Here is a 13,311-nt window from a genome sequence, read left to right as displayed (position 1 = left end):
TCGATTCTATTCTCCCCCTATGAATTAAAATCTTAGTGTAGACTACAAACTTGACCCTAACACAATTACTTACCTGTACACCTGTATTGCAAGCGATAACCGAGAGTCCTAGTTCCTGACACATCAAATGCAATGTCAAAATGTTAATGCGGACAATTTTTGGGTTCTGGAATACTCGCCAATATTGTCAAAAGATTGTTGAATACCGTTACGCCATTGAGTCGATCAAGAAAGTAAGTAAATATCTAAACAAATGTACTTTTCACTTAAGCAAAAGGAAATGACATGCAGTGGATCTGGATAATGGAAAACGTATTTCTGAGTAATAATTTCGTGAAGGATGACGTTTTTACGCAATTTATGTTTTTCTAACGTGTATATAATTAAGGCTTCAATGTATGTAAGAAAAAAATAAAACAAAACAAAATACACATATACCTATTTTTATATATCCATTCGAAATCGCTAATCTAAACAAGACGCAATTTATTTGAAAATATTTCCTCTTTATACGGTGTGATTATGTCCGAATGCACCTACTTAATATATAAACATATATATTTCGCTAATCTTTTAAAATGTTTTGTAAAAATGGGTCTAACATTGTCTCGGACACGTTTTTATCAATACCATCACTGTACTGAATAAATACATACATGAGGAATAGAGTTATTTTGAATTCTAAGTTTTCTTTAAAAAAACATTTTCTTTAAATAAATATAAATAAATAAATATGAGACAACATCACATACATTACTCTGATCCCAATGTAAGTAGCTGAAGCACTTGTGTTATGGAAATCAGAAGTAACGACGGTACCACAAACACCCAGACCCAAGACAACATAGAAAACTAATGGTAATCTACATCGACTCGGCCGGGAATCGAACCCGGGACCTCAGGGTGGCGTACCCATGAAAACCGGTGTACACACCACTCGACCATGGAGGTCGTCAAAGTTTGACAAAGAACTTTGCAGACTATTTATAATTAAGGAGTCACAGTTTCCCTTAAACGTGTCACTCGAGTAAATGCTCATTGAGCATCACAGGCTCTGTGATGTGAAATTTAAATGCACACGACAACTATTGCGATGCAATTGCGGTTATTGACATACATAACAAAGTCATAATCATTATTGTTTTAAATCAAAGTGGCATTGGATATAGAAATCAATTAAGCTGCATTTCTTTGTTTACCTGATTGTTTTATTTATATGTAAAAATATATTATTTCAAAATAAGTTGCGATTGTGATATGAGATATTTGTGTTTCTGCGCATAAAAATTTGTTTTGCACTTAGCCTAAGTGCAAAACAAATTTTTATATGAGCAACGTAGCTAAGTTGAAGATTTTCATCATTAATAAAATTACCATAGAAAATCTTCGATGTGCGAATTGCGTAAAAGTTATCTATAAATCCTTGATAAAAATGCGTAAACTTACTAATTATATTCAATTATCTTATTTATAAAATCTTATTATATTCCAATACTGTAAATAAGTATTTCCATTTCTTGTAAAATGCAGATAACAATCATGTTATTACATTCTATGGATGATCGTGACGCGTCGAATGTTTTTGCTTGAAAAAAATATTCTATACCTAGATGAGTCTTTATAGGAAAAGTATAACTATATAGTAATATATTTAAATATTAATAAAATATTTAGTTAAACAATCCCGTCTAGTTTGAAGGAAGTTTATGCTTTTAAGCTGTAGGAAGTTTTATCGCAAGATTACGTATTTAAGTAAAATACATTTAATTCGCTATTCCTAGTCTTACGACGTGGAACTTTAATCGAATAACGTCATTTTATGAAAGTAGTCGTCAATTGAAATCTGTAATGGAATAATACCAAAACAATACGTCAATATTAAATCTCGATATTTTGAAATATTCATAATTAGTTTTGCACAAAAATTGTTTATTAATATGAAATTTATTTATAAAAATGTTATTCAAACAAGAACATTTTTATTCAAAGGCCAAAATTAACAGTCGACGCTACATATCGACTAATATTTTCGCAATCACTAGCTCTGTCAAAAAGTATCTACATAGTTGGGTGTGAACAGGATATACTTACAATACCTACATACAAACACACTCTGTAATAACCACAACTAGATAACATTGTACACATTACTACAAAATCTATCAATTCTCCTCAACTTACAAACTTCTCCTTACCTTATAAGTGATATAGAGTGCAGAGGCAGAGATTTGAGCAAGTTATTTAACTTTAGAGTTGTTGGCAGTTTATGAAGTAGTCAGTATTAACTTTATTTCTCAATGACTTTACTGACTACACGTGGATAAAGTTAGTGAATTTGTCTTTTGTCAGGCTGTTTATGTTTCAATTTAGAAGATTCGTCTACTAGAATATCTATCTTGTACTCAGAGTCGGATTTAAAGGTTCCGAGGCCCGGGGGCTACAAAGCAGTGGAGGCCCTAGAGGAGCGTGGATACCCTAATACTATACTACTACTGCATCTGATATAGTGATACTGCATCTGAGTGTTTAGATTGGTTGATACATACAGTTTAACGGCGTTATCCACCTGGCATTACTTAATCGAAGTTATCATTACCATTACATAGTATAAAACAAAGTGGCTTACCGGTGTCTGTCCCTATGTATGCTTAGATTTTTCAAATATCGCAGCGGATCTTGATGTCTTTTTAATAGATAGTGATTCGAGGGGAAGATTTTTGTATATAATACATGGTCAGTATGGAAAAGAAACAAGAAAAAATGTAGTATATTTAGTATCAGCATTGCACCCGTGCGAAACCGGGTTGCGTGGCTAGTAAAGTATAATTTGCTTTGTTTGCCCCAGTCAACGACGATAGCATAGATTTGTAGTATCACCCATTTCAGGTCTAGATCATAGGGAGGAGGCGGTATTTTTATTTTTGTGTTTATTTTAAAGGACTCCATATAGGATAGACCACAAGTACATTAAAAATCTAAAACACTGTAATTTACTGCAAAAAATGTGGGTTCAAAATGTCAATTTCAATTTTCGCACGAAAGCGGATCTATATTTTGTGTGACGTCACTGCTGCCTGTCACTGCCCCTCTGATCGTACTTGTCCTCGCTGGCTTTCATACATCTTGCATTTTTTCTCTACCTTTGAGATATAGTTTTTTGAAAAAAATTAAAACGGACTATCCATACTCGGAAAAAAATCTTTGTTGACGTTTTGTGCTAATTTGTTCATCTACTTCAATAAAGTTTTAAAATAAATAGTTTTTGACTGGACATTCGGACACAAAACTGAGATAAAAGTGGTTTCAAGCTGAAAAGAGGAATCTGGAGTCTGCTTTGACAAACCTAACTTCCATTTTAATTTGAAAAAAGCAATTAATTTTCGTTTCAATCTCAAATTTTTACAACTATAACCTCAAATAAGTAGTCATAACAGGAGTGACGTCACTGAACGCTATATTATTGTTTTGAAATACGTTCCGTTTCACGTTACTTTAATTCGTAATTATTGTTAAAAAACAAAATTATATCAAATATAAACCTTGCAGTGGCCCCTCTTTTATATATTTTTTTACATTTTAATAAAAAAAAATTATAAACATTATATTTGCATGTTTCCTATTCTTCAGGATATAAGATTAACTATTTCCTCCAAGACTATCTTATAAATCTTAGTAACTGTTAGTAACTTTTAAATGTAAGAGAAGAAAATGCATAAATTTTTTAATAAACTTTTTTATTCCTTTCCTTACAATACGTAAATTTAAAACCAGATTAGGTAAGTATTGAATTACATAATATTAATTATTATAAATCAACCAAATTAAAAAATACATTCAAGAAACCAGTGGTCTTCACCGCTAGCACCCATGCGATTTAGCCAGTGGTTTCATGACGTTTTAATATTGTTGTGTACCATATTGTTGTACCTATCTATTATTATTAAGGAAGTCGGATAAGTCGCAATTCGTTTCGGATAAATAACCTTAAATAGTAATCATTACAACGCTCGAATGTTTTTATAAAACACACTTTCAAACCACAATACTTTTAAGGATATGAAATATGTGCGAATATTATTTACTAATAAAACATAATATTATGCATAATAATTAAAATAATACACATTTGGTAATACAATTTACGAATAACTCGTATGTCAGTTTTAAAAACATATCATTGGTATAAATAGGAAACATTACTGCGTAGCTTTTCTTAGGAAATGAATACAATGTTACTAAAAGTATTGATATCAAATGGTAACAACATAACTTGGGAACATGTAAAACTCACACAATAATACTTAGAAACAATTCATCGTCATGCACGTAAAAACTTAATGTTATGACTAGTCAAACTTAAAAATAATAAAATCCGAACTTTGGTCGTTGTGCCATTTTTTTAAGATTTATAGGGTTTTGCAATTTTTTTATTTTTTTTTCCATTTTAATCTTTTAATTATTTGATGAACTAAAAGATAACGTCGCAGCTTGTATTGTCGGTGTCAGTTGATCGCTGATAACCTGGAAACATAATATAATTTTGTGAATAGACTAAAATGTACGTTTACATTATTATAGGTTTGTTAATTACCTACTTTCACCGTAACATGAGATATTACAATATTATAAGACACAAGATGGAAAGAGAAAACAAGAATTGTCAAAGAACACCATTGTCCTAATAAGGTGACGCAGTAACATGCGCAGTGGCACAGTTAAAATCATAAACTCTCTACTCTACTAAAACCGAAGCAACATCATTCCTTTTCAAGTAACAAGTGACATACATGAATGATATAAAATAGATGAATTAGAATATAGACAAATTACCTATTATTTGAAATAATACATTCATATCGTACAATATAAAAAAATAACAAATATAATAACAAAATGTCTTACATTTTTGAATAACTAATTAGTTTTTTTCGCATCCTTCGTCTCTTCCTTAGGCTGGCCTTTGCCTAATAATTTTGCAAGTGAGTCCCAAATACCACCCATGAATAAGGCGCAGAATAGATTTTCAAATGGTACGAATGGATCGTGTATACCCAACAGAATGGAAGACAACTGAAAATTGCAAACACAATTATGTAAATAGTGTACAATAATTAAAATAAATTGTAGTCTTGGATTATAAAAGTTTTTTAAACTAATCATTAAGCTAATTAGCTCAGTTCATTGTCAGATATTAGTATCTGATGCTCAGATAATACGAGAATAAATAATGCTTCAACACACTGAACTGAAGCAGTGATCATTATGGAATCATCCATTTATAATCTTGCGCAAAGTTAATTTATTATGCTTACTGTCGAAAAAAGATAATTTCACAATGCTGTTAAATTACCTTTATAAAACTGTTAATGCTTGAATGGAATTACATAATTAGTGAATATTGTATAAAAGTTACCTTGAAATACACGAAAAAGATCACGATACCAAAGTATACAAGCGCATGTGGCGCCGAGATTAAATCAGTCTTTTTGTCAAGCACAAATATCACGGAAGCCACCAGAGAAGCCTTCGTGTAGCTGAAAAACAAATGGAAATATTCGTTATACATAAAAGTAATTATTTTGCAGATTGACTACGCTTTCGTGAAACATACATATTATTGCATTCATAAAAGAGTTATTACAGTCATGTTTTTCACATTAACTGATTGCAATAGTTGTTAAATTGGTTCGTGTTTTAAATATGAACAGTAGTTGAACATAATACGAAATGATCCTCAACAAACATCGAGAGAGATAAAAATATTTCTTACGTAATACAGACTCAAGCGCTGTATGGTTCACTTAACATTTAGAACGCTGAAGCAAGCTATTATCGAAATAGGGTTATTTTCATAATAGCTATAGGTAGATTTCATTTTCCATTTTACTCCTTTACTATGAGGATAGTGTTAAAAATGTGAAGAGGTTTATTTATTTTGGAAAATAAATAAAAAAATTTACACTTTTCAAACTTACAAGCTAGGCTGCATCGTTTCCATAGCGGTAGGAGTCCATGCTCCACGAATGAGTCGTTCGACCAGTCTCGTAAATCCAGCACCATTTCCTTTCAGTGTACCTGAACATTTATTTAATATAATTTACAAAAGTATTGAAAGAATATCTGAAAACAGCTCATCATCGAATGACTTTTTGTGATGCTTATAGAAATGAATAAATATTAATTTAATTATTCATTAATATTATATTAATATATATGTAACGGATTTACGTATTAAATGAACAAAACTTTATGAATGCAGCTATTTCTTTTCAGAAGATACGTTTTTTTTTTAAAAGATTAACAGACTTACCTACAATAACCATTATAATATAAGCATTGGGATACAGTTTCGCAGCATGACTGACACCGTCGTATACTTTTTTAGCTCGGTATATTTCCTTCATGGCTGATGCAGCCACCTTTACAGGGAGAAATTTGGCCACCTTATAACCTACGTCAAAAGGCATGTAAAACACCACATACCTGTAAAAAATAGTTTTATAAATTTAAGAAAGGAAAGAAACAATCGACAAAATAATAAATATGAATAATACAGTGAAACACTTATAGTTTATTTAAATATAATAGAAGAACTAAGCTATAGATCTATTTAACTTTTTATGCAGTTGTTATTATTGATAAAGTAAAGAGTGTACCTTATGTTATTGGTACATTAAAGTAAATAACGCTTTGCTATTCAATTCAAGCCTTTATGTAATCCATTATTTTTTGCTTAAATTAATTTATACCTCAGTTTTTATGCGATCTCTGTGTCTTGAAAAGGGAAAGAACTTGTAAGTATATTATTTTAAGATCATCGTAATGATCGCGATTTGCGATGTTTACATTGAGATCTGTGCATTCCGAACGCCATTGCCGATATTATTTTTACATAATAATTTACTGTGAAATTGTAAAATTGCAGATATAATTAAATCTTTCAGTAATTCTTTTGAATAAATGAATTTAGTAGGTTCACGATGTGTATCTGAGAAAAGTCTACAAAATGTATTATTGTCTATTCCAAGACGGTGGAAACTTACACCCATGTAATACATGGCTCGTTGGTCTAGGGGTATGATTCTCGCTTCGGGTGCGAGAGGTCCCGGGTTCAAATCCCGGACGAGCCCGATAACTCTCTTTTTATCATTATTGATGAATCTCTAATAGTAATATAGGTAGTTTGTTGTTCATAATAAATATATTAATAAGAAATTTAAGGAAGTGACGTATGTATGTTTGTAACTCTCCGTATATTTATAGTATATTATATAGAAACGTCAAGAAAAGGGTTTCCTATTTTTGGATATAAAATCAAAAAAAAATATTCTCTTAAATATTGAAAGGAAAGTTGAGTCTATAATATATTATTGACTAGTAAATAAATAAAACATTAACCTTAATGGTTAGTATATCCTCAAATTTTTGAACTTTTCAAGAGATTTCACAACTGGCTTCTGCTTAAAAATTGTGTGTAGTAAGTATTATTCATAGACGAATTGATTTTGGCACAAAAGGTGATCGGGTTCTATCTTCGCATATAGACACTTCTATTACTATATATAAAGAATAGTCAACACACCAACAACTTCGACAACACTGACTTAGATAACACACACCAATAAGTAATTGCTGACTATTGACGGAATACCTGGCCATTTTCAACCACTCATCAGATTAATTATTAAATTAATTCCGAATTATTAGCATAATTTAGTATCTACGCATTAAAAATATATTTATACGTATAGGTAGTAAAAAAGAATTATATGCTTTAAAAAAACAATAGGAAACTTTTACATTTATTTACACGAGGGGGACGCTGCATAGGCTACACGTAATACATATCTGTATATTTCTATTATTAATTTGTTAGCCTGACAACCCTGAAAGGGATAATAAGACAAAATTACTGTATTGTTATCGGTCATTAGTACGTGTGCCAATTATCTAGTTCATCAGACGTTGATAGTCACGTTGAAAGATTCCGTTAGACAGATACAGGCCAATCTGATAAAAAACGCGTTGAAAACGGTTACGAACTCTTTGTACTCCCAAAACGACGAGACTGGCTAAAATTTTGAGTTTTCAAAATGAAATTAATTACGTAGAAAAACTTCTCATAACGAAATTAATTTTATTTTGTCTATAGTAATGGTGGGACTGTGTTAAATTTTATAGTCGGATTTGCATGGAGTCTTAGTACCCACTCTGGGTACTACGTAGGCATCACTTATTTAATTAAATATAAATTATAAACAGGAAAAAGCGAACTTACCAAGTTACAGTTCCTATTACAAGTTGCGGCGTGTTCTTGAGCGGCGCAAGGATAGGCTCTCCTAGCAGCCCATTGGCCACCATGCCGCCCGCGAAGATCACGAGCATAGTGGACAACCAGCATGACAAAGGATGCTTGCGGGAAAATGCTTGCGCACCTGCAACCGTTATCATAACGTTATAAAGAAACCCGGGGTTTTCTATTCAAAAGCAAGTAACTTTAACATCATGTTATGAAATATTCTCATCACAATTTAGCTCGATTATAATAGCTATATAATAATATACTATTTTATATCCTGCATAGTTAAAAAACAAAAGTCTCATAGTGTAGCTCTGCCCCTGTCTAGTATCTATACTAATTTGAAATACGAAAGTAACTCTCTACATCTGTTGTTATATCACGGCCAAACCACTGAATTAAATTTAATTAAATTCGGTATTAAGCAGTCTTGAACTGCAACGTAGGACAGTTGCTACTTTTTTGTGCCTAACACCTAATGGTTACTTTTAAAATGCGAGCAAAGCCACGAGCGTTAACTGATATAAGTTAACTTACCTACTATAAGTATAGCACTTTAACCTTTCGGAATAAATAAACTATCTAACGCAAAAGTCAGACTGGTACATCATGAAATTAGTTTATAAAAAAGCAACCGAAACTTTAAATTATATTATCCACTATACTTTAAATATATTTCGACTTTAGAGATATTTAGTCATGCTTAACTAAGTTCTAACATACACCGAGAAACTCATCCTACTCGGTTTTGTGGTTTCAAGAAATATGATATATTCGTGCTTTTTTAACACTGACGTGTTATTTTATTGCATATTTTATAATTTTATGGCTTGCGTAATAAACCTCTTTTTAGTAATTCATCTGAGACGTGGGAATGCGAGGAAGCATGAGTGTTATTTTCGAGTGTTTATGCTTTATCATCCACAGTACGAGAGAGCGAGTCACAAAATAAGCAAGCTGAGCTAGATGTAAGGACTAAGCAACATTTCTAGTGTTATAGGTATTTTAATAGAGTTTATCCCATTAATATTCAAGACACGTATCGAAAAAAATACGATTTTATACTTGAACTAAGCTAATCCGTATGGAAGTAGTGTCATGTAAGCTTTTACAGGGTAGATGGTCCTCGTTAAACAGTATGGTTTATATGTATTTTTATTAAATTTTCCTTTCCCATTTTTGAAGCATGTCTGTCTGTACCTAATTGTTATGATAAAATACTATAGAAACGAAGGGTTCGTAAATAAATGATTAAAAATTTTATAGATGAGCTCATGAAATCATACAATTGTAAAAAACGAAACAATTAAAAATATCTTGTTAGTTTTTTTAATAACATGTTTGAAACGTAAAAAATTATATTTAATGATTTACTTTTTAGTTACGAAATTGCTTTGGAACGCAAGTGAAAAGTAAAAATTGAACTTATAACTTTTCGTAGGGCTTGAGACGTGCTCTTTAAAAATACTAAATTGGATTTGTTGGCAACATTGTCTAACCTAAATACCACTTGTTTGTCTTGTTGACACTTTTAACTTCATCAGAAAAACAATGATACCAAAGATGATTGTTTCGTGTTTTCCTATTAAAAACGTCTCAATAAATTGTTTTTTAATTTCACGATCTATTAATGTGGCTCGTTGGTCTAGGGGTATGATTCTCGCTTCGGGTGCGAGAGGTCCCGGGTTCAAATCCCGGACGAGCCCAAGAGTAAAATATTTTCTTTTTCATTAACCACTAACTCAATCCTAAAGCGTCTAGCTTGTTATCATAACAAATTTTATATGATAATGATTATTTATAAGCCTATGACCTATTTTTGATTCACAGGCGCCATCTATTCCCGTGTCTTCATAACCGATCCAGGAACAGTGTGAAGGGTTCTTATCGTAAACAAAATGCTAGAACATAACCTCTCCAACTTTACTAAATTAATATATTGCATATTTAAAATGAAAAATTACACCGACGTTAATCTACAATCATTATCGCCCACGTCAGTGTACGATAGTACGTATTATTTCGATCATAATATTACTATGTGCGCCTCATATCATGATAATAAATTTAGAATTACATTTCGGTCCCAGAAAATACTCGAGAATATAATTAGCTGATGATTATATAATCAAAGTTAATTTTTTCTCATAATGTTAATATCTATATTCTAACATCGGCGACCCAAAGTGCGGTTTGTCTACAAATGAAAGGAACAAGTCTATTAATACATTCAATAGGTGGCTTAATTTTAGTCCTATAATTAGGGACAGCTTGTGTACATGGTATTAACGTAATGCTTAGGACTGTGATTGGGTTAAATAAGTATATTTGGCGGGATTTATTTCAAATATATTTTATTATTGTGCTTACCAGCTCCTAAATCTTCTCGTACCGCTAAAGCGCAGAGCAAAGAATGCGCTACGTCAAAATATGGGTACATTTTGAGTTTTATGACCTGGTTGGCCAGGTCTAAGAACGCTTCGGGATCCATGGTTGATGATTTTTGTGCAGCTCCCGATATCTAAGGGAATATAATCCAACTGAACACCGACAATAATATGTCACGGTGACGTGTCCGCGACTATCCGCGGGCGAAGTAGCCGCGAGACTGACTGGTCGGAAGCAATGTATCGGCTTTTTTGATTATTTTGGTCAACTCTCTGCGATCAGAGCGGTTGGAATCTCACTGTGTCAGATGAAATAGCTGTTATAAATTACACCTGTCAAATTATTTTTTTATTTTTATCAATTATTTAATGAAAAGAGGGTTATATACTGAAATTTCGTCACTAGTTGTCAAGTTTCCGTAGTGTAGCGGTTATCACGTGTGCTTCACACGCACAAGGTCCCCGGTTCGATCCCGGGCGGAAACAGCTCTTTTTTTATTTTAAACAAAATTACTTAGAACTTAATTATTTTAAATAGAATTTTACTTTCTCATTTAATTATCATATTCTTCTTTTTTAGTGGAATCTTAGCATACCGTCGATTTGACGAGGCAATATAATATAGGTAAATTATTTATTTTTAAACTTTATAGTTACTTAATGCGAACGTAAATTGATATGTTCAAAATCATAATAGGAAATAATAATATTATTTTATCGGTGAAGCACTGTATATATTTTAAATTTAATTTCTTTATAGAAGAGTATATAATATTGTATTGGTACAACATTTGTATGTGAAGTTAATATTATGATTAAAATCTTGGTTTTCTTCTATATTAAATTTAAAAAAATGTTAATAACCACACCGTATTGTACGAAATATATGTATATATGTAACAGGCAATTAGCTGAATTAGGCGTTAAATGAAACGCCTAGCCACTTTATTAAAAGGTGCATTTCAAGCTGCCCGAGCCGCCTGAATGACTTATGACGTCAGCCAATACATTCCCTACTTAGGATAAGGTAATTTGCCTGAAACTTTTTTGCCTCACCTCGACTCTTTCAACTCTCTATCGTTACTCGGTCTTAGCCCCGGTGTGTTGTAATTAAAGGAATATACTGTGCTTGCTTGTTTGTTAATAAACATCCTTCTTTTTAGGAGATATCCTATTCTATGAACGGATGATAATGTATGTCGTTCAGGTTACTTAAGTTTGCTTTGATAGACTTTTTTTAATTTAAAGAGTATGTTGTGATTTTAAGATATATATTTATTAATAACAAATGATTGAGGATCAGACAGGAAGTGTAATTGTTATAAAGCAAAATGCTATATACGAAAATAAACGTGTATTTATGTATAAGTATAGATAAAATAAAACAATAATTTTATTCAGTAATATAAATATATTTGCAATGGTAAATTCACCAGATATAAACATTAGAAAAAAAAACCTTATATAAATTACGTATAAAAATAATGTTAATTATTATGATAATTCGAGAAAAAGCACAATTAGGAACGGTTTCAACGATTTCCCCATCAGTCTTGTTATTCATTACACAGCCAAAACTTTGGAAACATTTTTGTTATTTTTTATAATATTAATTTTGCTTTTTCTTTCACACGCTTTTTTATTATAAAATGTTTAAAAATACCGTATACTAAGAGTACATAATATAAAAAAAATGTCATAAAATGTCATGAATTACTTAATAACCTTATATAATTATCCAAATGTAACAAAATATAATGTTAATAAATCAGCTAACATCTTCATTGTATAATGTGTCAATCTTTCAGTTTAACTTGTTAAAAATTGTATATTTTAATGGAATGAAAAATTAAACATCATATTTAAAATTTGATAAATACAACAATAGGAACTAGAGTTATAAACAGCTGCCAAGTAACCATTGTAGAATCTTAGTTATAAATTCAATTAAAATATAGGAATAAATGTAAATATGTTTTTAGACTTACAATACTAATCACTTCAACAATCGCTTCAGAATTTATTAATGTACACATCATTGTTATAGTCAAAGAGTTTGATTTAAAAATTCATCAAGTGCTTAATTACCCATCCATATCATTAAACCATGATTATATTATTTAATGAGTACCAAATAAGGTATAGAAACAAATGTTTGAGCTTTAAGGGCACTCAAAGCCGATCTCATAAAAACAACTAACATATGTGTCAAACTCAATGGCAGGAGTAAGATAAATAAACAATGATGACCTTGAGTCGATATGACGTCATTGGTGGAGATCTAAATAATCTGTGGTATTAAAAAAAATAAGAATTATGAATTTAATGAACATTAAAATTACATAAGAAAAATATTAGAAAATTGCTTGGAATCTTATTTATAGTACATTTAAGGTTCATTTATCTTTACTTCTTCTAAGATTGAAATGTAGCTTAACGACATGAGTTACAATTTTAAAATTAAAATAAATTTAATGATGAAGCAAATTATTAGTAACTAGTTAAACTGTAAAATTAAAAGTCAATTTTCATAATTTTACTAAAATTCGATTTTAATTGTTATCATTGAGTAATATCGATTATGATGAAAGAAGATCAGCTCCATCTTAAAATACGAATGGAAAT

At 30.9% G+C, this 13,311-nt stretch overlaps 1 protein-coding gene and 3 non-coding genes across 4 annotated transcripts; 3 read left to right on the top strand and 1 right to left on the bottom strand.

The window, feature by feature from the left end:
* Positions 1-4,430: 4,430 nt before the first annotated feature.
* Positions 4,431-10,975, bottom strand: LOC124537460 (trimeric intracellular cation channel type 1B.1). The gene is made up of 7 exons (XM_047114315.1): positions 10,670-10,975; positions 8,279-8,435; positions 6,311-6,483; positions 5,976-6,075; positions 5,414-5,534; positions 4,903-5,070; positions 4,431-4,521 (listed from the first exon to the last, which is right to left on the bottom strand). The coding sequence occupies exons 1-6, from the start codon at positions 10,788-10,790 to the stop codon at positions 4,915-4,917; spliced, it is 828 nt and encodes a 275-aa protein (XP_046970271.1). The 5' UTR covers positions 10,791-10,975; the 3' UTR covers positions 4,431-4,521; positions 4,903-4,914.
* Trnap-cgg lies at positions 7,059-7,130 on the top strand. The gene has a single exon. It is a non-coding gene; the product is annotated as a tRNA-Pro (tRNA).
* Positions 9,934-10,005, top strand: Trnap-cgg. Its single transcript has one exon. It is a non-coding gene; the product is annotated as a tRNA-Pro (tRNA).
* Positions 10,976-11,099: 124 nt separating the features above from the next.
* On the top strand, positions 11,100-11,172 carry Trnav-cac. The gene has a single exon. It is a non-coding gene; the product is annotated as a tRNA-Val (tRNA).
* Positions 11,173-13,311: the final 2,139 nt, after the last annotated feature.

This window comes from Vanessa cardui, chromosome 18, assembly GCF_905220365.1.
Source record: "Vanessa cardui chromosome 18, ilVanCard2.1, whole genome shotgun sequence".
NCBI lineage: Eukaryota > Metazoa > Arthropoda > Insecta > Lepidoptera > Nymphalidae > Vanessa > Vanessa cardui.
Note: the sequence above shows the minus strand (reverse complement) of the source record. Positions and strands in the feature narration are given on the sequence as shown.

Bases quoted from the DNA above. Each gene is read 5' to 3' on its own strand.
- LOC124537460 (XM_047114315.1), bottom strand. From the start codon at position 10,790: ATGGATCCCGAAGCGTTCTTAGACCTGGCCAACCAGGTCATAAAACTC. The intron at 6,076-6,310 runs GTAAGTCTGTTA...ATAAATGTTCAG, and splicing joins TATTATAATGGTTATTGTAG to GTACACTGAAAGGAAATGGT. The intron at 5,071-5,413 runs GTAACTTTTATA...TGCAATTTTCAG, and splicing joins TCTTTTTCGTGTATTTCAAG to TTGTCTTCCATTCTGTTGGG.